Source organism: Loxodonta africana, chromosome 2, assembly GCF_030014295.1.
Source record: "Loxodonta africana isolate mLoxAfr1 chromosome 2, mLoxAfr1.hap2, whole genome shotgun sequence".
Classification (NCBI taxonomy): Eukaryota; Metazoa; Chordata; class Mammalia; order Proboscidea; family Elephantidae; genus Loxodonta; species Loxodonta africana.
In genome coordinates, this window is record NC_087343.1 from 83463793 (window position 1) to 83486798 (window position 23006).

Genomic DNA, 23006 nt, shown 5'->3' on the forward strand with positions numbered 1-23006 from the left:
AAAGAGCCAGACTCAACCACCACCTCAAGCAAGGTACCAGCTTCAACAACCTGGGTTTGTGTCACAATTCCATGGTTTACTTGGGGAAAAGGAAGGCAAGGTTCAGCAGTGCTCCTAAAATCAGTTGTGCTCAAGGTTGAGAGGCATAGCAGTTTTTCTAGGCACAGGACACCTGAGTCAAAAGGAAGAGCAGGAAAAGAGACATAGGTGGTTGGGGGTGGCAAGAAGTCTAGACAAAATGAGCAGTGGTTGGAGAAAAAAAAACAATTTGGGACAAAAACAAACAAAAAAAATGTTTCTTTATTGTAGAAACCAATACTGAGGTGTAGATACATTGCCATGTTGACTCTAACAATAAAATGGGCCTTATGGTATGGACAGAGTGATGGAGTGAGGGTGAACCAAGAGGGGTTATTCCCATGGAACGCCTGAACATGGTCTCTCACAGACAGGGAGAACCCTTGGCCAATAGAACCATTAACAATTGTCTGCTCCCTTCATTTGTTACAAGAAACACGAGTCATTCCAATAAAACCCAGCTATTGGCAGAAGGGAAATCTAATGTCTGAATTGTGAGGCAAAAAGAACCAGCTGCTTCAGCTTCTGGGACTCAATTAGAACTTCCTATTTCAAGTCAAGTTCTCAGCTGTCCCACAGCTCAGGAAAAAGGGGATGAACCCAGCCACTCTCTCCTCTACATACATGCCCCAGCCAACAGCAGGGTTGTTCCATATTTTATTGGCTTCTTAAATGCATTAGGAGTTGAACTTAGATACCACAGGATGATTTAGGAGCAGGGCTTCAAACCAATTCCTTCCAGTTTATTCCCCTGCTAAGAAATTGGTTAGGGAGTAGGGACTAATTCTGAGAACCACTAGTATAGCAGCGGTTCTCAAAATTTATTATACATAAGAATCACTCCGGGATCAGAATGAATCAGAATCTACATTTAAACAAATCCCCATGTGATCCTTACGTATAATAAAATTTGAGAACAATTGCTCTACTAGTGGCTCTCAGAATTGGTCCCTACTCCCTAACCAGCAGCATTAGCATCACCTGGTACCTTGTTGGAAACCTTGGTGGTGTAGTGGTTAAGTGTTACGGCTGCTAACCAAAGGACTGGCAGTCGAATCCACCAGGCGCTCCTTGGAAACTCTATGGGGCAGTTTTACTCTGTCCTATAGGGTTGCTATGAGTCGGAATCTACTCAATGGCACTGGGTTTGGTTTTTGGTTGGTTGGTACCTTGTTAGAACTGAAAATTCTCAGCAGGGGTATGAATGGGTTTCAAGCCCTGTTTAGGAGCAAGAGAAAGACCAAGTGAAGCCAGGTTGGGAGAACAAATGAGATGAGAGTCACATGAATGAAGGCCTAAGGTCCAATTTGTAATAAAAAATTTTTCTAGTCTTCCCCAAATGCCTGGAAGCTTACATCCATGGGCCCCATGCACCGGTGCTCTCTGGGTCACAGCGGGGGTCCTGTGCAGGGTAGTACACGGGCACTGAGTGTTTGTGGTAGAACTGCAGCCGGGAAAGGAGTTGCTTGATGACATGGGGATACTCTCTTGAAAGGTCATGTCTTTCTTCAGGGTCCTGCTCAATATCAAAGAGCCAGAGAGTTTTGGTTGGTGGGTCCAAAGATGGTATCTCAGAAACATTGGATTGAGATGGTGGTGGGAACCAGTAACCACAACCTGGCAAAGGCATAAAACAGTTTATTGGGGGAGAAGCATCGTAGGCAGGTTCTAGCTTCAGAGAGGGAGTCTGGGGGTAAAGGCTGAGCTGGACTGTGGGCAAGTAAAAAAAGATGCAGCCCTTTGATTACCATTTCTACATTTGTCTCAGACTCCCATCTCTGGTGCTTTAACTGTTCATATCTACAACTTCACAACCAGGTGCACCCAGGAATGTATGTGTTGGAGGGTGGTGATGGTTGACTGTCACAATGACGGAGGGGGGGGGGTGCTATCAGCATTTAGTGGTCGGGGCTAAGGATGCTAAACCATCCTGGATGCATGGGATGATCCCAAACAATGAAGGACTGTCTTGCCTCAGATGCCAACAGTGTCCCCATTAACCAAAAAAAACCAAACCAAACCCAGTGCTGTCGTCGAGTAGATTCCGACTCACTGCGACCCTATAGGATAGAGTAGAACTGCCCCACAGAGTTTCCAAGGAGCGCCTGGTGGATTTGAACTGCTGACCTTTTGGTTAGCAGGCACGGCACTTAACCATTATGCCACCAGGGTTTCCGCCCCCATTAAAAGTACTGCTTAATTGCATCGCAGCCTTAACCATTATACCACATACTTAAAAAGTATTGAAAGGACGTCACTTTTAGAGAATGCTCAGGGAAGCAACCTCCTCCCCCAGTTGCACCACTGATTGAGGGTGTAGCTCTTAGAGATTCTCTTTGCTAGCTAGATGTGCTGCGCCTTGATAGACACGCATATCTGACCTCCTCATTTTCTACAAACAATCAGAGTGGATGGAATTCCTTCTTCTCATGTCCCTACATTTAATTCCCGCCCCCCTCTTTTTTTTTTTGTCAGAACCAGTAGGTTGAACGCAGCCTCCTCATTCAGCAGCCCCAGAGATATGTTTTTGTAAAAGGGCAGTTACTACTTCCCATTATCTCCTCCTGACGTTCTGGTGGGAAAGCCTGTAACGATAAACTCGGACCATCCATCCCAACAATGGAGGCTGTGTGACTGGGAACAAGCTGAGTCTTAAAAGTAGGAAAAGACAATCTCAAACAAAGAGTCGTCTTACTGTGACACATACCAGCAGGAGTCATGAAAGGTTTTAAAGACAACTTAATATCCAGGTGTCTGAGTGGAGTTAGGAGAGTTGGTCTGGCTATGGAGTGTTGAGGGGTCAAGTAAGAAGAGGTGGGAATAGAGACAACAGGAGATGCGGAGTGGTTAGAGCTAGAGTGATAATGTCCTCACTTTCCAGGAAAATGGCTGAGGGAAACAAGCCCAGGAGCATGGATAGACTTGAGGTCCTGCTCAGAGGACATAGCCTGCCTCGCCTGCTACAGGAGGGGAGTTTGCTAAGCTAGGCATTCTACCTGGATAGCCCGTCAGGAGCTTCCAGTTTCTGTGTCTGATTGCAGCATGGAAAGATGTGTTGAAGGCTGTGTAGTCTGGAAAAGAAGAATCACCCTTCGCTGGAGCTGTGCTGTTCCCAGGACCTGAGAAGAAATCGTTTGGGAGAATTAGATCGCTGTTATTGGAACGTGTCATTATAAATTAGCATTTTACATCCTTCTTGTAGAACAGTAGCTTTTATTCAACACTGGAGTGCAAATGTGTATCCTGCCACAGAAACGAATCTTTTATTAAATATAAACAGAAAGCTATAGTTACATTAAATGTCAGTCATAAACCACCACCAATATAAAAGGAAATCCCAAAGAGATTAGAACACTAATTCATCCTTAAAATCACTGTGCTCTGCCAACGTGCAGCTTGCTGTATGCAGAACAGTGTTCTGTTACAGCAGGGTGGTTTGTTTTGTTTTGTTTTATTGTTAAGAAAAGTTCAAATAAAATAAATACATTTTCTGTATGTACTTACACCTATGTAGCTAATAGACTAATTATAAAATGTACATTTTAATCAGGTCTCTTTCAAAATATGAGAGTTCAAGCATGCCATGAAAAATAGTACGTATATTTATTTTTTGAAACCACATTTATAAAATCTAAAAGTGAGCAAAGCTCACAGTTAACTATTCAGACAGGGCAATTCTGTATGCAAGAATAAATTGTGTCCAAATTATTGGTTGGTATATTATTTTTTATATAGAGAGTGCATTAATTTTATCATCTTAAGGTCTTATATTAGTTGATCATATGTTTTTAAGGGAAGCAATAACTAACACCTATTCCTTTTCCTCTCTTGAGTTTGGAGCCAGTTGAGAGTAGGGGTGGATTTCCCAATAAGCAAGGCAAACGTGTGCTTACCAGTACTTACCAGTAAAGAAATTGGAAATCTAGTACTTCACTATTTATGCGAAGTTTGAAAAACTGATTTTTCTGAGTGCAGAGGCCAGTCCTATGATAATGCTGCCAATATGTCAGAGCACAGGGATGTGTTACCCAATAGAAATGTAAGTGCGTGGTTACGGTGCTTACCGCACACCATCTGCTGTGCATTCACTTAATCTTGGAGCCTACAAAATTAAGTAATCCGACCTTGGTTGAGAGGTAGAGGCCAAGCACATGGAACTAAAAATATTGCCTTTATTATTGATACATTTGATTAGAAAGAACATAGCTTCAAATCTGCAGCAGAGAGGATTCACTAGTAATCGTCCCTGGATTTAGAAAGAGGTTTCCCTGGGCGGTATAAACAGTTTGTGCCTGGCTACTAACCAGAAGGTAAGAGGTTGAAGGTTGGAATCCACCCAGCAGCACTGTGGAAGAAAGGCCTGGTGATTTGCTTCCATAAGATTACAGTTATTGAAAACCCTATGCAGCACAGCTCAACTCTAAAGCTCATGGTGTTGCCATGAGTCAGAATCGACTTAATGGCAACATTTTTTTTTTTTTTTTAACTTAGAAACACTTGGCCACCTGTCAGTAATCTTGCTGGACAATCTCTGGCGTCCCTTAGAGCACACAGCCAAGAGCATAGCAGAGCTTATATACATCCTGTGGACACGTTGGCTCCAAAATTAAACAAACGAGTTTTCTTGTGACACATACCAGTAAGGGTATAAAAACATTTAAAGACAGCATGCTCAGTTCTTTAGTTTGGATAACTTTCCTCTTTTCTGCTGGTAGAGAGGGATGAGTGAGGTGCACCAGCAAGGCCAAACACTACTCTAGTCAAAGACTCCGTGGAAACCTGAGGGCAAGCCATGGCGGGTCCCCTCCTCACCCTTCTGTCTATGCATATGTAAAAACCTCAGCTTAAGACCTAACCCATAGCTTAAGACCTAGCTGTATAGTATTTAGTCTATTTTAAGTCTATATTTATCTTTTTTCAAATATGGTTATAGCAATCATCTTGGGAACACTTAAAAATGTTGCTAAACTACCAGCTCAAAAATTAATAGCCATAGTATATGATATGTCTGTTCAAGTACAGGCTCCATCAAGGTGGTCAATTCATCTGTTTTTCTTTTAGAAAAGGCTTTGAGAGCACCCGTACCCACCAAAGCAGGACTTCTCTGCTCCTCCTGGTCTTAATGCAGAAGGCAGGAGCATGGTCATTGGTGAAAAAGCCCCGTTCTTTGTCAGTCTTTTGGGAAAAAACATGGTAGAGACATGCTAGAGAGTAATCAAGTAAACATCGGTGGTTTCAGACTTTCAGTCTTAACAATCATGAACCAACAAATCATTAGCACCACAGAGGAAAATCTTTCTGACTTCTTCCTGTTTGTATGTCTTTTGGCTCCAATACAAACGGATGCTTCTAGTGGTTAAGGTGCCTGAGGATGGCTATCACAGGAAATACATTCTTAATATACAAACTGTGAAGCCTCATGATTGTCTGCTCATAAGTTTGTATAAAGACCATGTTTGGATAAACAAAACAAGTATGTTTTGTGAACATAAACAAAAAAAGGAAACATAGCTATCTCAGTTATACTTATATACATTTTTTCTTAAAACAAACAGGAACATCAAATACCTAAACAATAAATACTACACAAAGAAGACTAATAATGAAAGATGCTCTTATCTCAACTTTATTTACTTTTTTTTTAAATTTTGAGAAATTAAACAAAGAGAATACTATAACTAACACCCTGTGAGCCATCACCTAGAATTAACAGATATTGACATTTTGTCGTATTTGTATTTTTTTTAAATAAAGGAAACAAGACAATGAGGTGGAAGTCTCCTTTGTCCCCATTCTCAGTCCCAGAGCCCTTAGCCACTCCTCCAGAGGCCACCGCTGTCATGAATTTAGCGTATCCCTCAGCCATTGTAATATACAGTAATGTATATGTGTCTGTGTGTGAAGGAATAATATATAGTATTGTTTTTTACTTTAAAAATTTGTATACATGTGTCATGCTCTACATATTCTGCAACTTGCTTTTTTCACCCATTATTGTGTGTGTGTTTTAAGGAGCCCTGGTGGAACACTGGTTAAAGCACTCAGCTGGTAACTGCAAGGTCGGCGGTTCAAACCAACCAACTGCTCTGAGGGAGAAAGATGTGGCAGTCTGCTTCCACAAAGATTTACAGCCTTGGAAACCCTACAGGGCAGTTCTACTCTGTCCTATAGGGTCGCTATCAGTCGGAATTGACTCAACGCAGTGATTTTATTGTGTTTTTTAGAGACTATGAATGTATATATTCCTTTTAACTGCTTAGTATTTCCCCTTATAAACATACCACATTTTATCTATCCATTCCCCTGTTGATAAGCATTTAGGTTTTTAATTTTTTTTCCTATTATAAACTATCCTCTTTCTGCACATGTACAAGAGTTTCTCTGGGGTATGTGTCTGGAAATCGAATTGCTCATTTGTAAGGTGCACACATTTCCAACTTTACAACGTGCATACTAACTGGCCCTCCCATATACTGTACCTGATACTGTCAGGCTTAAAAAAAAAAAATTGCCTGTTCAAATTTTTAAAAAACAATTTCATGGAGAAAAGTGAGCAAAACACAGGTACAGGCTTGATGAACAGTGACCTCTCCCGTGTAAACACCAGTCTAATCACAGAACAACATTACCAGGACTTTCGAAACCTCTCTCAACCGGCGTTCAATCACTACACTTTTCTCCCTAAAGGTAGTTGCTATCCTAACTTTAAACAGAGATTAGTTTTTGTCTGCTTTTGAACTGTGTATAAATGAAATCATACAGTATGTACTCTTTATTTCAGGCCTCTTTTGATCACCATGAGATTGTAAGGTCCATCCATGTTGTTGTTTCCAGTACTTCACTTATCTCATTGCTGGATAGTATTCCGTTGTATGAAAATCTCACAACCTCTAACATTTAAATTTAAAACCCACCTAGAAGTAATTTTTGTATAAGGAATGAGGTTTTTTTGTTTTTGTTTTTAAATAGGGCTATCAACTGACCAAGCACTCTTTATTGAAAAGGTTATTCTTTTCCTATTCACCTGCAGTGACACTCCCTCCCAGCCAGGGGGTAGATGGACCCCTCCCTTGCTCAGTGCCTCCTGACCCGGGTCCCTCACAGAAGGGGTCTGTATATACATTAAGAAAAGCCCCACCCCCTCCCATGTTGCATGCATGTTATACTCTACAGCCAAAGCGCAGCTGTTCCTCCTGTAACCTCTGCCCTGCCTCCCCCTGCTGGGGCCAGAGGGGTAGGGGTGGAGGAAAGGGTGGAGGGAGACCGAATTTGGGCTTCCTGCACGGTTAACGGAATCCCTGGTGGCACAGTGGTTGAGAGCCACAGCTGCTAAGCAAAACGTCAGCAGTTCAAATCCACCAGGCACTCCTAGGAAACTCTATGGAGCAGTTCTACTCTGTCCTGTAGGGTCGCTATGAGTTGGAATCGGCTCCAGGGCAATGGGTTAGTTTTTTTTTTTTTTTGGTACAGTTAACTCTCTCATGTGGATTCTGTGGAGGAGGAAACGGGCATCAAGACTCTAAAGCAGTAGACAATCCCTAAATGCCATCTCTAGATTGGAACTGCTTTTATTTTTTATGCATATATTTTAGGGCTATAGATGTACTTTCCTAATTTTGTTTTCCATGGCTTATTTTTGAGCACAAAATGATTGTAATTGATTACGTTTATATCATCACCTCTTTGACTTTTCAAAGTCCTTTTACACTATTGGCATTTTCCTTACCCTAGCCCATGAGGTAATTGGGATGAGCAGCGTTGTCTTTTTTACAGGAGACCTGAGGAAGTGAAAAGTGGGTTTAAGATCTAGGACTAGAGAAACTTGGGCCTCTTACCGCCGAGGCTGGGTGGCAGAAGTTTGGCTGAATAAGCGCTACAGTTTCACGAAGGGGAACCTGTAAACCTGCAGTTATTCACTGAGAACTTTGTGCATGTCCAACTCTGCTCTAGGCTTGGTACAGCCACAAAGAAGCCAGCCCTGCTTTTGCTTTTTCTTTAGGCCTTGCTAATAAGAGAGAGTTGACCGTAAAAAACCATACTTCCAGATGAGGTGGGTGGGTCTCTAGAGTAGTGCTGTCCAAATGAAGTTTCTGCAATGATGGAAACATTCTACATCTGCATTGTCCAGGGCAGTAGGGTGGGACTGAATCTAGGGGTCAATCTGGGAGCACTGATTTCTTAAAATATTGAGTTTTACAATTCATGTACATGGTGTATCTCGACATTTATTCATGTCTTTTATATTTTCTTTAAATAATGTATTATAGTTTTCTATGTAGAAAGAAGTCTTCCATGTTTTCTTGGATATACTCCAAGTTGGCTAATGTTCTTTATATTAAAGTGATATTTAAATTTAATTTTTGGTGAAAATATACACATCAGAACATGCTCCCGTTTGACAATTTCTGCACATATTGTTCAGGGACATTGCTTACATTCTTCACATTGTGTCAACATTCTCATTATTTCTGCTCTAGTTGTTTTACCCTCATTAATTTAGACCCACTGCCCCTAAATTTCTCCTCTATGCTCTAGAGTTACTGTTGTTCCTTTGGTCTCATATAATTTTTTTTTTTTAAAGCACAATACTTAAGGATGACATTTTTTACTTTTTCAGCTAAACTGTTTTGTTTTTGCTTAAAGATGACTTAAAACAAAAGTTTAAAGGTTTGAAAAGTATCTCAGGGCAATTGTCGCAGGGATTCCTCCAGGCTCAATGGGTCCAGTAAGTCTGGATTCTTTGGGAATTTGAAATTCTGTTCCATACTTTTTTCCCTTTCTATCAGGATCTATCTACTGTGTCCCTGATCAATACATTTGGTAATGGTATTAAAATATATTTTATTTTCTAAATATTTGCTGGTATTAAAAAAAACAAAAACAAACAAAAAACATGTTGCCATTGAGTCAATTCCAACTCATAGCGACCCTACAGGACAGTAGAATTGCCCCATAGGTTTTCCAAGGCTGTCGTCTTTAGGGAAGCAGATTGGCATATCTTTCTCCCTCAGAGCAGCTGGTGGGTTCAAACTGCTGACCTTTTGGTTAGCAGCTGAGCGCTTAACCACTGTACCATCAGGGCTCGCTCCTCTGTTGCTGGTGTGTAAAAATACAATTGACTTTTTTTTGCATCTTGATCACGTATCCAGTGACTTGGCTAAACTCATTTGTTAATTCTAATCTTTTATAGATCCTTTGGATTTTCTATGTATGCCATCATGGCATCTGCAAATAATGACAACTGTTTCTGCTTATATCATCTTTACACCTCATTTCTTTTTCTTGCCTTATGGCATTGGATAGAGTACAATTTTGAATAAAAGTAGAGACAGTAGGAATTCCTATCCCATTCTTGATTTCGGGGGAAAGAAAAGCTTTCAATAAGATTTTTGTAGATACACTTTATCAGATTAAAGAAATTCCTTCTTAGTCCCAATTTACTAATTTTTTTTAATCATAAGTGGGCGTTACATTTTATTACATGATTTTCTTCATATAATGAGACTATCATATAATTATTCTCCTTTATTCTTTAATATAATGAATTATATTTATTATTTTTAAATGTTAAACTAGTCTTGCATTTTTAGAATAAACTCCTTTTAGTCATGATGTTTATCCTTTTCTACATTGCTGGATTCACATTTTGTTTAGGATTTTTACATCTGTGCTTGAGGCAGAAATTGCTCTATAATTTCCTTTCTTGTAATGTTTTTGAATCAAGGTTATGCTGGTCTTATGAAAGAAATTGGGTAGTGTTCCCTCTTTTTCTATTTCCTGGAAGAGTTTTATAATATGGGTATCACTTGCTACGTATTTTGAAAAATCCACTGCTGAAGCCATCTGTCTTAGTTATCTAGTGCTGCTATAACAGAAATACCATAAGTGGATGGCTTTAACAAAGAGAAATTTATTCCCTCGCAGTCAATGCATTGCAAATTCAAAGTGAAGTTCAAGTTACTAAGGGTTGCACTGTGCCAGCCAGTTGGAGCCTGGCTGCCCGGCGCCGTGTGTCCTTCTCTAGGCCGTAGAGTGGTCAGGCTGCATCTGGAGGGACCCTCCGCACATATGTGCATCAAATCTCCACTCTGTTCGTGTTTTTACTTGTTCCAATTACTGTGGGCTTAGGCTGAGTCTGCTCTCTCATTTCGCTGTGTGGTAAGCAATTGCATACCCAGTTACACATGTGTTCATTGTTGTCTTGATTCTTGATTTTAAAAATCATTGTGGATCTAAAAACAAAAATTTTTCTCCAAAAATAGTTCCCCAAGAAACACTAGCTAGAACACCCGTACTCCAAGCTACCCCTCTACTGACCCTATTTGCTTCCTTTTCAGAGATGAAAAAAGCCCCCAACAGCTTACATAGGGCCCTCCCTGCTCCAAAGCTGAATTCACAGAGCTGGATTTAAGAATTTAGCTGTAGCATTCTGTATGCCTTTCCTCTATATTTCTGAAAAGGAACTAATCACTGTGCATTTTAGGAGCCTTGATAATAATCTCTTTTTATTATCTCATTAAATCATCTAACAACTCTGGATTTCAATTTCCTTGTGTGTGAAATGAGGATAAAAACAATGCCTCCCACACGGGATGAGTGTGAGGATGGCATAAGATCATACGTATGGTAAGGGTTCTGTGCACTGCAAATATAGAAATCCCACTTACAGATCTTCTGAATTCCCACAGAAGTTGCCATAGGGCTGGCATACAGACAAAACTGATTAACCAAATGAAAGAAATCATTGCAATTTAGGTTGAACCCATGGCCTCTGATTGATAGCCATCAAAATCAAAGTGTGACCAATTGCCGAATCCTGTTATGACTGTAAGAGCTGAGCCAGCTGTCAAAGAAACAAGGTATGGATTGGAAAATTACAGGGAGGAAAGTGTAGTAATACCTAATTTCTACTTGCTAAACCACCTGGCCAAAGTTGTGAAAGTAGAATGAAATAGAATAGGGATTCCCAATTCTGGCTCTGCATTGGAATCACTGACCCCTGTAGTCACCTAAGTATCTAACTCTGGTTCATTGAGCCCAGTCCAGCCCAGCCCTGGCACAACATGGGCAGCTGGGCCGCTGCCACATTCAATGACCTGCCATCATCACCTGAGCAGCAGCATTGATTGTACTTGTGATGGACCTGACCTAGCTACTGCCCTAGGTTACCAGACAGCCCATTCTATGGATGAGCAGCGATAGCAATCAGAAAGCTGTCAAGTTTGCCTCCCTGTATTGTCCACCCCATTGCTCTTATTCTGTCTACAGTGAGCATTCAGAAGACATTTAGCACTCTTTCCTTAAAATACCTCTTTAATAATTGAAAACAAACCTCTTTTCTCCATCTCCACATTTATTATACAGATAGTAGGGACAGGAAGAAACAGGTAGTTTCTATTCTAGTCACCATTTTTATGTGAAATTGATGTTACAGCTAAATCAAATGTCTATGAGCATGGATGTTCTTGGTTGCTGAGCAAATTTTAGAAGCCGAGAAACAAACAGAAATCTCTTCCTGATTGCTGGAGAATCAGAGTCTGGAAAGGAAAAGGAAGGACAGAGTGAAGAGGTGGGAAATGCCTGAAGTATGTGGCCATGGTACCTCCAGAAATAGTCATTTACTCAGTCAACGAATGTTTATTGAGCGAGTGCTACCAGCTGGGGACATAATACTGATGAAGTAGGATGACTGTTGTGACAGAGGACAGGGAGCTCTAGGAACACAGGTGGGGACTTGGGTTAGTCTGGGAGAAAGTGAAGACTTCCCTGAAGAAATAATGTCTAAGATGAAACTGGAAAGCTGAGTGGAAGACAGAAAGATTTTTTTTTGGGTGAGGATGGGGTGTGTTTGTGGGGGAGGATGTAAAGTAAGAAAAGCGATCAGGGCAGAGGCACAGATGTAATAGGCTCTGTAGTATCTATACATTTAGACACCAGAAATCCTCAAGGTATTCAGTTCCTGCTGTACCTTTAACTTTGGATAAACATTTCTTTAGGAGTTTTTGAAACATCTAACCTCAGAGCTGGAATCAACCTCATCCCATGAGACTTTGTCTCTCAGGCTTGCAGTAAGCTACAGGTGCTATATTAAAAAAAAACAAAACAACAAACCTGTTGCTGTTGAGTAGATTCCAACTCACAGTGACCCTATAGGACATGGTAGAACTGCCCCATAGGGTTTCCAAGCAAGGAGTGGCTGGTGGTTTCAAACGGCCAACCTTTAGGATAGCAGCCAAGTACTTAACCACTGTCCCACCAGGACTCCAGGTGCTATAAAAAAATCAAAACCAAACTCAGCGCTGTCAAGTCGATTCCGACTCATAGTGACCCTATAGGACAGAGTAGGACTGCCCCACAGAGTTTCCAAGGAGTGCCTGGCGGATTCAAACTGCTGACCCTTTGGTTAGCAGCCTTAGCACTTAACCACTACGCCACCAGGGTTTCCATAGTGGATTCTAAATTTGCTTGCCAGTAATTTTATGGATCAGTCTGTCATTCCTGGTGTTACAGCCCTGTTTAAAAAAATTCCAGGGGCCCTGACTCAAAAGTGCAATTCTAATTCATAAACCATTTTTTGGGAAAAAAATGGATTCAATAGTCTTCAATTCCACATGCATGAAATAAAGTAACATGTTTTTTTGAGACCAGGTAACTAACACTGAGTAATGAGAGGAGATAGCATGTCTAGGGTAGAAGTAAGAGGAGAAGTAACCTGTCCTGGCTTTATGGCAGAAATAACAGCTAGAAGAATCTAGCAGGAGGAAAAGAAAAGCAGAACAATAAAGGTACAAGGAGAAAACAGGAAAGGAAGAAAAGAGGTGGAGTGAAGGAGTGGAGACAAGAGAACATAGTACAAAGGGGCAGGAAGGGGAAGAAGGAAGCTGTATCAGCCTGGCCTTTCAGGGGAGTATTTAGAAGCCATTTTTTGCTTTGAGCCCTAGTGGTGCAGTGGTTAAGTGCTCTGGTGCTAACTGAAAGATCTGCAGTTTGAATCCATCAGCTGCTTTGTGGGAGAAAGAGCATGGTGATCTGCTCTGTAAAGGCTATAGCCTACAAAACCCTATGTGGCGCAGTCCTACTCCATCACATGGGTCACTCTGAGTTGGAATCAACTCAAGGGCACAAAACAACAACCCTTATTTATTTGCCTCTCTGCTTGTCAGAATTTGATGAGGCCATTGAGGCTGGGGGATAAAGTGAAACTCAGAGTAACTAGGGTTCAAGCATTATTAAACTCCATGGAGCACAGTTCTACCCTGACATACATAGGGTAGCAATTAAGTCAGAATCAATTGGACAGCATCTAGTTAAAAAAAAAAAAAATTAGCTACTTTGTAAACATTTGTTGCATTATCTTTAGTTATTTGAGCAGCTCCACTACTTTACCAGAGCTAATTTATGGCAGTATTAGCAGTGATATGACGATCCCTGATTTGGGAGTCAGATTGCCTGGGTTCAAATCCCAGCCCCACTACACAGCTCCATGGCCATGGGCATTTTATTTAGCTTCTGTTTTCTCACAGGTAAAATGAGTACCTATCTCAGTGATCTTGTTTTGTTTTTTGGCGAGAATTAAATGAGGTATTACATTGAACGCCCTTAGCACAGTCCCTGGTATATAATAAGCTCTCAGAAAATGTTAACTATTATGATTTATTATTATTATTAAATATAATAGTTGTTGGAACTACACAATTTTGTTATGGCAGTGGTTTTCAAACTTTCTGAGTGGCAAAATACTCCCCAAATCTTATATAGTGAACCTCCATCTTGGTTCACCTTTGACAGTCTCCAAAGGACTCCACAGGCTCCATGGACCCCAGGGTGAAACCCAGTGACTCACGTGGGCAGAGGCAGAAGGGGTGTGGGGGCCTGGAGGGCCTGGAGAAGCCATGTCAGCATTAGGGGAGGATGGAGCTGGTTGGTGGGTATGGGTTACAGTGGGCCATAAGCCCCTTGCCTACATGGCCACCCCACCCCTCAGAGGCCTGTGCAGAAGAAGCCCTGTGCCTGGAGAAGAATAAAATAGGGAGGCCTGACCACCATCAAAAATTCCCTCACCAGACTCATCCTGCCCCTTATTTCTGGATTTAAACTTGATTACTACAAGTTTGCTATTACACCCACACGACTTATTTAGAATCCTTTCTGTCCTTGGCTAAATCCTTACAACATGAAACAGGAGTGTCGGGAAAAATATGCCAGACATGAAGCTAATCAGAAAAAGGTGAGGAGGAATATTACAGCTGTTATTTATTAGCTGCAAGGGAAAAATAAAAATGCTCATAATTTTTCTATGTGCACTTCACATGATATATTTCAAATGAATCTAAGTTTATGATTTTCAGTTTACAAAGTCAGTTTCTCTGACATCTACTCACTCAGTCCATATTTGATATTTTAAAAGTCCTAGTGAAAAACGAGCTTTGATGTGGCTTGCTCAGCCTAGATAGAGTTCAAATGTTAATCATTATTGAATTGTGTATAATAAGTATCCAGAGAATGTGCTTGTGTTACAGAGAACTTCAACAGTTGGTTAATGTCTGACATTAGCTGGGAGTGTTAATTGAGCAGTGTAAGCTGAAACAACAGAAAACAACCATACAAGGAGTCCTCAAACTCATGACCCTCCCAGTAAATTAAGCCATTTCTCTCTGAGGTGGGTTGAAGAACATACTTTGGCTTAAATTGAATCTGAATAAATAACCTCTTATACATTACTCATTCATTCACCTACAGAGCAGATATTTGTTTTGCTGATCACTCTATGTGCCAGATATTAAATCTTCAAAATGAATAAACTAGAGTCCAGCAGGTAATAATCAAATAATTATGCTAAAAGACCATAAATTCTAAAACAGTGGAATAAGCATTTATTGACTGAATTAATGTACGAAGTGCTAGGAAATTCCAAAGGAGATACCAACCTTCCTGGGAGCTGGGCCCTAAAGGACTGAATGAATGTGACAGGTAAAGAAAGCATGGCAAAGATGTTCCAGGCAGAGGGGACGTCTCAAAAGTTTTCTTCTCCCTATGATATCTCCCTCCTTTTCAGTCTCTAACGGGAAAATACATGCAAAGCAATTAGCACAGTGCCTGGCACAGAGAAAATGCTCAATAGGGTTAGTTATTTTTGACATTCTTTTTCAGCCTCCATTTCTTTTTCTTCTTCTGTTTATCCTCCAAGGTTCTATGTTCAACATTCCCCTGGATATGCTAGACTCCACAATCTTAACTCTTGCCCAAACAATTGTGTCTAATCTCCAACCAGAGCCCTGGTGGCAGAGTGGTTATGAGCACAGGCTGCTAATTAAAAGCCTGCCAGTTTGAATCTAACACCTGCTCCTTAGAAACCCCGTGGGGCAGCTCTACTCTGTTCTAGAGGTTCGCTGTGAGTCAGAATCAATGGCAACTGGTTTTTTTTTTTTTTTTTTAATCTCTAACACAGGCTGTGTCTCTAACCCAGGCTGACCTGCCCAGGCACCAAGTGGCCAAAGTCTAGACTTCTTCCCTCATTCATGCACTGAACCTTCCATCATGCTCCATTCCTGTACTTGTAAATATGGAATTAGATATCCATCTCCTATTTCTGGCTTTGACTATCAAAACAGACTCAACCTCTTCAGCTCGTCTCCCCAACCCAACTCTTCTAAAAACAGTTTAAGTACTCTCTCTGGCTCTGTAATCTTCCTGCTGCTCCCATGAGCAACTCTGACTGTTTTCAGCCCCATAACCAGGGTAAGGAGTTGGGGCAGGGCTCAGAAAAATCCTGTATAAATAACTGCCCATAAGATAGTGTCCATAGGCAGTTACTCTCTGATGTCCCATAGGCATTGCCGTGTCCTGGAGTCCCAAGCTGGGTGCACTGTCTCCAGCTCTTCCTGCTGTAATTAAAGTGGTAGAGAGAAAGAGACAGGGGATGGAAACCTGGGCAGAACCAACACTGAAAGGCAAAACAGAGGGAAAGGAGCCCCCAAAACACAGAGGAGGAGGAGTTAGACTAGAAGAGTGCTACAGAAGTCAGTGGAAATATTTCAAAGAGAAACTGGTTAACGTTGAATAGAGAGAAATACGTATGAGAACGCCGGAAAAGAGAGCACTGGATTTGGCAAATAGGGTGTCACTGATGACTGTGGAGACAACAGTCTTACTGGCCATGTATGAGGTTTACATTACTTTACCCAAAGAATTTGGTCTTTGCCCTTGGTTCCTGAGAGACAACCTCTAAAACCTTAGATTTTTTCCAGTAATCGTAAGTGTCTTTGATGAGGGCTCCAGATCACACCTAACCTAACAGGTTATGCTAATGAGATGCCAGGCCAGAAAAACTCACTCTGTAATTTCAGCCTCATGATCACCTTGTGATATGGACCAACCTCAGGGGAGAGGGGCTAGAGCTTGAATTATATAACAAGACCCCCAATAAAAAATTGGCAATGGAAGCTACCTGGGCTTCCTGGTTGGTGAAAGACATTGATGCATGTGGGAGACTAGCATGTTACTTTTTGGGCCATGGAAGCACTTTGGGAACCCTCCCAGACCTCATCCTATGCATTCTTTTTGCTGTAATAAAACTGTAATCATAAGTATAGCGCTTTCTGTGAGATCTGTGAGTCATTCCAGCAAATTATTGAACTCAAGGGAGTACTGGGAGCCAGCAGGTCAGAAGTGAGGGGGCTGGGAACCCCTAACCTTATGGTTAGTTTCCTGAGGGTATAGAGGGAACCCCTGCATGTGCAGCCAGCAGGTCAGAGTGAGGGGAGCCCTGGGGACTTCCGAGCTTCCTGCTGCTGCCTGAGGTCTTAGGCAGACTTGTCATTCTGGGGACTTTGCCCTTTAACTTGTGCTCACTGACCTAGTGCTGGGGGCGGGGGGAGGGGGAGGGTAGGATTAGAGGAAGAAGTGCTGCCTATGCAGCTGGTGTCAGAACAGAAGTGGCAGGGAAATGAAAAGTGGGGGTTTGTTATATCCTTACAGCATGTAACATACAATGCCCATGATAAACATGAATGTGAGGTCCAATATAACAAATACAGATAAAAGAGTGTGTATTTTCTCTAATCATCCTCAAATTAATGTGATAACAGTCATTTCCCGTTCTGACATCATTACTCATGTGCAACCACCCTCTCCATTGGGCTTCTGCCTCACAACAGGCTAATCGAATGCAGAACTGTGGCTTTCCATTGAATTCACATTTTTAGTCTGTCTCCCTCTAAATACAAGTTTTTTCAAGTAATTGGTAGAGTCCGTCAGCAAATAGCTATAAATAGGTACTGTGTGTATGAAAAAAAAAGGGAAAATAACCAAAAATATTCCTCCTCAGCCTATGATTGAGATGATGAGCATGGACTGGGCTGAGTCGTCTGTTCTCTGGCTGGGGATGAAAGAATAAAGACTCCCCCGCCCCCCAACATGGCATTTAGTGAAATCCCAACCACACAGCCTCATGGTTCAAAACGCCTTGCTGAAGGCCACACTCTTCCTGTGCTGTGTGGCTCATATTCCAGTGTGCAGGAAAGACGTGTCTAGGCTCTGAAAGCATTTTTGGATAGGGATGAAATAAGGCTAATTTAATACTTAACTTGGAAAGGGGGCCCTGCCCACTGAATCAACCCATGATGGCTGTCGGATGGGCCTGGTTTCCCTGCGCAGCTTGGTGATACCGCCCTTCGCGACCCTGGAAGCCCACGTTAGGGTAACACCGACAACAATTACAATCCAAGAAACTGAAGCCTATTGGCACCCTTCCAACAATAGCCCTCCACGGCACTGCCATACCATAGTCCCCAAACCCCGGCATGCTATTGTAATCACTGAAATGAGGGCCACAGGGTACTGCTTGCCAAAGGTAAAAAAGCAAATATCTGAGACTTTTTCTATCCTCCCGTTCTTGGCAGCAGCTCAGCTGAAACTAAGGATGTTTCATATTTTGAGAAGTATCAGAGTCTCATATGAACTAGGGTTCAGAGCACGATCTCTCTTTCCACTGAAAACTGGAAGCACATCTGAGACAGTAAGCAAAGAGGGTTTCTCTGATCTACAACTCATTGTGAGAGAGCAAAATATTCAGCAGGTGCCACTAGCTCTTCAGATCAGCTTTGAAGAGGTTTGATTCCAGAACACGCTCGCCTTCAATGTTCATGAATTTTTAGGTGCTGATGTGAATTTGGCAGCACAATTATGGAGTCCAACAGACAGATATCCTGAGATTCCTGAAGCTGCAGTCCTCACCCTAACAACCCCTATTAACTCTCACATCCATAATCCCAAAGTGCTCGCTGAGGATCGCTGATGTTAGATATCTCACACACATCCGTGAAATGACTCAGAGAAAGGGCGGAATGTGAATCTGTGTGGGCCAACCCACTATGGAAATTTCAAAACTCTCTCCTTAACAGTGACTTTGCCCTGCCATTTTGAAGCTCAAAGCAGGTGGGAGTGACTTAACCCTAAATATTACTACCCACTTCTTCCCCTTCCCCTCCTGCAGTGTTAACCTGCTCACATGAGGGAAGACGTGTACAGCAAAACTCCACTTCTGAGACCCGGACGTGGAAAACCAATTAAGATGGGGCAATAAACAAGACAGAACTGAAGTTTCTATCTGATTCGAATAGGAATGTTTAGAATCAGGTAGATTTGGAAATGAAATGGAGGGGCTACTATCATATCGGGGACTCACTTTACTAGAGGACAATACCCTACAAAGCCAGGATATATTCTGAAAGTTTCGCTGGTTGGTCTGATGTCTGATGTCTTCTCCTGGCTCTAGCAGAGGTTTGTCACATAAAAAATCCTGGTAACATGGAAAATGTAAAAGACATACCGCCCCCCACCCCTGGCAACACTCCTACCCCCTGCCGCCGCTTGCTTGGTTAAAATAAGGGTTGTGGAGAGCAAAGTGGGAATCTTAGCAACTGAACACTCCATGACAAACCCAGGGTCGGCCTGAGTGGGCAGAGGAAGCAGAGTAGGAAACTGCCTACAGACGGGTAAAGAGTTGCTGACAGTCTCTGCTCTTCACCAAATATGTCACCCACTGGCCTCCCTCTGGGGCTAGAATTCCCAACAAAAGCATCCTCCCACAACTGACAAAGACTTTGCATTTTAGAAGGGATTTTATGTTAAAATGATGACAACAACAACAGCATCTCTACAAGAGTTTTTTGAGCATCTGCTTTGTTCAAAAGATTGAGCAAGGTGTCACAGGAATTATAAATAGAAAAGCATTAATTAATTGATTTAAAAAATTTTTTTGAGGATGTGCCTGGTACTATTTTTGATATTGGGAAAAGTCTCTCTATTCAAGAAGTTTAGAATGAATTGACAGATAAATACCAATATCAGGCAATACATGATAAATGCCAAAGGAGTGGTGAGACATAATTTAAGCATTAATGGAGCATCTGGAATTTACATAAGCCATTGTGCAAAAGACTTTGGGGAGTGAGTGCTACAGAACGGCAGAGACAGAAAGCTTATTGCTGGTGGGCGGGGTAAGGAAAGGATTCCCAGAGAAGGGAACCTAGGTGGGGAGGGTGTGCATAGAAGGATCAGTAGGACTCAGAGAGGCAGATGGATAGAAAGAGGGTGGCCCAGGCAGAGGTGAATGACATGAGGAGGAATTCACCAAGGCTCCATGGATTTTGCAGGATAGTTGGAAAGCTGGCTGGCAGGAGGAGGACAGGGTGAGAACATTTTGAAAACGATGGGTTGAGTCAGTTTCCCCTAAACCATAGAAGTTAGAGCCTAGAACTTCTTTCGGTAGCTAATTGGAAACCAGTGACATTTTCTGAGCAGGGGTGAAAGACATACTTTAGAAAGATTCAGCTTCATGCTCACTGTACTCTGATTATTAAGTTTCCCATACGACTCAATACTGCGAAAATGCTCTTTATGACCACTGGGAGGGAATATTCTACATTGTAAGATCATAAATAAGTATTCTGTATCAGATGAGGAAGAAACCAACCAAAGAGTCTAGCTGTGCAAGTACTGAAACAGTCCAGGCCCAGGAGGTGGAGGGAAAAGCCTAATGACAAGAAACCAAAACCAAACCCATTGCCATCGAGTCAATTCTGACTCATAGTGACCCTATAGAACAGAGCAGAACTGCCCCATAGAGTTTCCAAGGAGCGCCTGGTGGATTCAAACTGCCAACCTTTTGATTAGCAGCCGTAGTTCTTAACCACTACGCCACCAGGGTTTCCTAACGACCGATAGAGCAGGAAAAAGTGAGGCAGCAAAAATGACCACCAGCCCTGCATGGCCGTCAGGGAAAGAAGATGAAAACAATGAGAAGAATGTTACTTTTTCAGGGAAAGGATTAGTTTGGTTTTAAGCATATTGCATGACATAAGCAATTGCATGCATAGGTTTATGATGCAGGTGCATTTCACTTCACATTTTTCAGTGCACTGGGAATGACACCAGAGCTCCACAGCATGGCCCACAGGCCCTGCATGATGTGCTATGTTCCTTCCTGGGACTACCATCCAATCAGGTTCTGCAGTTAGGTGTATGCCAGTGGAATGTGAGTGGAAGTGGGCACACCACTGCCAGGCCCAGGCCCAGAAAACCCTCTTGTGCACAACTTCCCATGCAGACAAGCATGCTAGCCTTGGAAGGGCCACAAGATGGAGGGGCTGTGCTTCCTGAGACACTTATTGGGGGAGAGCTGTATACTGCTCAGGAATACTCATTTTGCACTTTACATGAGTGAGAAATGAATGTCTATGTTATTTGAACTGTTAAGAGCTTTTGGTTTGTCACAGCAAATAATCCGTCACCTCTCCAGTCTCCTCTCACACCATTCCCCTCATTTAGTATATTCCGACCATACTGCTTTTCCTTCAGTTCTGCGGACACACTATGCTGTTAGTCCAGTCTAGTCCTTCCCTGCAGCAGGGGTCTTTGCCTTTGCTGCTCCTTCTACCTAGAACACTTGTGATAACTCTTGGCCTGGCTAGCTCCTTTCCCAGGCCTCAGATCAAATTACACTTCCTCAGAGTGCTTCTACTGATTTCCCAAATTAAATTAGGTCAACCCCTTTTGTAACACATACTACAATTCGTAATTAGGTATTTATTTACATGTTTATTTAGTCTCCCTTTAAAAATATAAGAGCCAAAAAAGGAAGGGATCATGCCTATTTTGTTCACCAGTATATTGTACACTCAGCACCTTGCACGGTGCAGGTGTTTGATAAATATTTTTGAATAAATGAATGGCCTGGAGCTCAAAAAAGAAGCTCTGATGAGATGTGAGAGTGATCTAAATACAGACTAGACAGATGGAGGGTGGGGAGAGCGGAGCAGAGAGCTGAGACAGAACTTAGGGAAATGTGCGCTTGGGTGGGGCATCTACAACTCCGTTTCACTGGGTGGTTGCCATCTCCACACCCCTAAAAAGAGTCAGCGTAAACGAATAAGGTTTAGAGAAAAGGAACTAGAATAATTAGGAGAAAATCATTCTAGAATAAAGAATGTTAGAGCTGTGGATAATATCTCATCTGAGCGCCCCTTTGCATAGATGAGAAAATGGAAGTTTATTTCCTTGACTCAGTTTACCCAGCTAGTTTGTACCCAAGGTGGGAATTGCTTGTCAGGCATCAGCTCTGTATTAACCCAAAACCCGTCGCCGACGACTAAATTTTGATTCATAGCAACCCTATCAGACAGAGTAGAACTGCCCCATAGGGCTTCCAAGGAGTGGCTGGTGGATTCAAACTGTCAACCTTTTGGTTAGCAGTCAAGCTCTTACCCAGTGTGCCACCAGGGCTCCAGCTCTGTATTAGGCCGCACTAAAAAGGGGCCTTTTCTCCTGAGCAGTCAAAGGGAAGGGGGACTGTGTGCAAGCATGAGTGGAGGAACGAACATCTAGGTCCTTATTTAGTTGTGTCTGCTCACATGTTACGAGGATGAGATAAAGAGCCTCCTCAGAGAAAACACCAGCAGGCATCCTGGGATCTGGAAAGAAGCACCACACTTCCTTTCCCCGGGTGACTCAGCTTCTCCATGGAGAGTGTTTTCACTTACACGTTGGAACTGGAGCTCTAGCTCCAAGACCGGCAATTCCCTGTATCACACTTCTCTCTGCACTGGGGATCTTCTTGTATTAATACGATTAAACTAGCCTGTCAGTCCTGGGGTAGCCTTTGAACACTTGAGGGAAAGCTAGCAGCTTTCTGGGGCTTTTCCAAAAGAAATATTTGTTACTAAAGAGTGATTCCTACACATATCCCTGCCTCCCTTGATCAGGAGATAATTATTGGGCTGCTAAAGCCGCTGAAGCCAGGGCCTGGCAAAGCAGTGTGAGCTGCTGCAAGAGCACCAACGGGAGCAGAGAAGGCCCTGGATTTGCACTCCACTCATCCCCTCCACTCTTGTAAGCTTCGATGAGTGATGTCAACAGCATTCAGGATCCAACAGAAACAGTACTGGCCTCTTTGTCTGCATCTGACAGAGACCAACAAGGCTTGGATCAGCCATCTGCTTCCCTGCTATGGCCGTTTTCCTACTTTGTTGTTATTGTTGTTAGGTGCCATGGAGCCGGTTCCAACTCATAGTGACCCTCTGTACAACAGAATGAAACACTGTCCAGTCCTGTGTCATCCTCACAATCATTGTTATGCTTGAGCCCACTGCTGTAGTCACTATATCAATCCATCTCACTGAGGGTCTTCCTCTTTTTCACTGACCTTCTACCTTACCACACATAATGTCCTTCTCCTGATAACATGTCCAAAGTATGTGAGATGAGGTCTCTTCATTCTCACTTCCCTTAAAGAGGTTCCACTGATGAGAACACTATAAAGACTGGAATTCTTCCTCCATGGAATACAGTAATTTATCCTTTCTTTCAGAAAATATTTATTGAGCATCTACCCTGTGCATAGAGTCCCTGGGTGGTACAAATTATTAATG

At 42.3% G+C, this 23006-nt stretch overlaps 1 protein-coding gene across 3 annotated transcripts in view; it reads right to left on the reverse strand.

Moving 5' to 3' along the window:
* ARSB (arylsulfatase B) overlaps positions 1–23006 on the reverse strand; it is a 328139-nt gene that overhangs the window by 113581 nt on the left and 191552 nt on the right. For 2 of the 3 annotated variants that reach the window (XM_003408112.4, XM_064273491.1), the window contains exons 7-8: positions 3075–3197; positions 1434–1695 (exon numbers count right to left, since the gene is read on the reverse strand). The exons of the other annotated variant lie outside the window; for it this stretch is intronic. In XM_003408112.4, coding sequence (XP_003408160.2) covers positions 1434–1695; positions 3075–3197 — 385 coding nt within the window. The remainder of the gene's footprint in view (positions 1–1433; positions 1696–3074; positions 3198–23006) is intronic. 3 annotated transcript variants of the gene reach the window in all.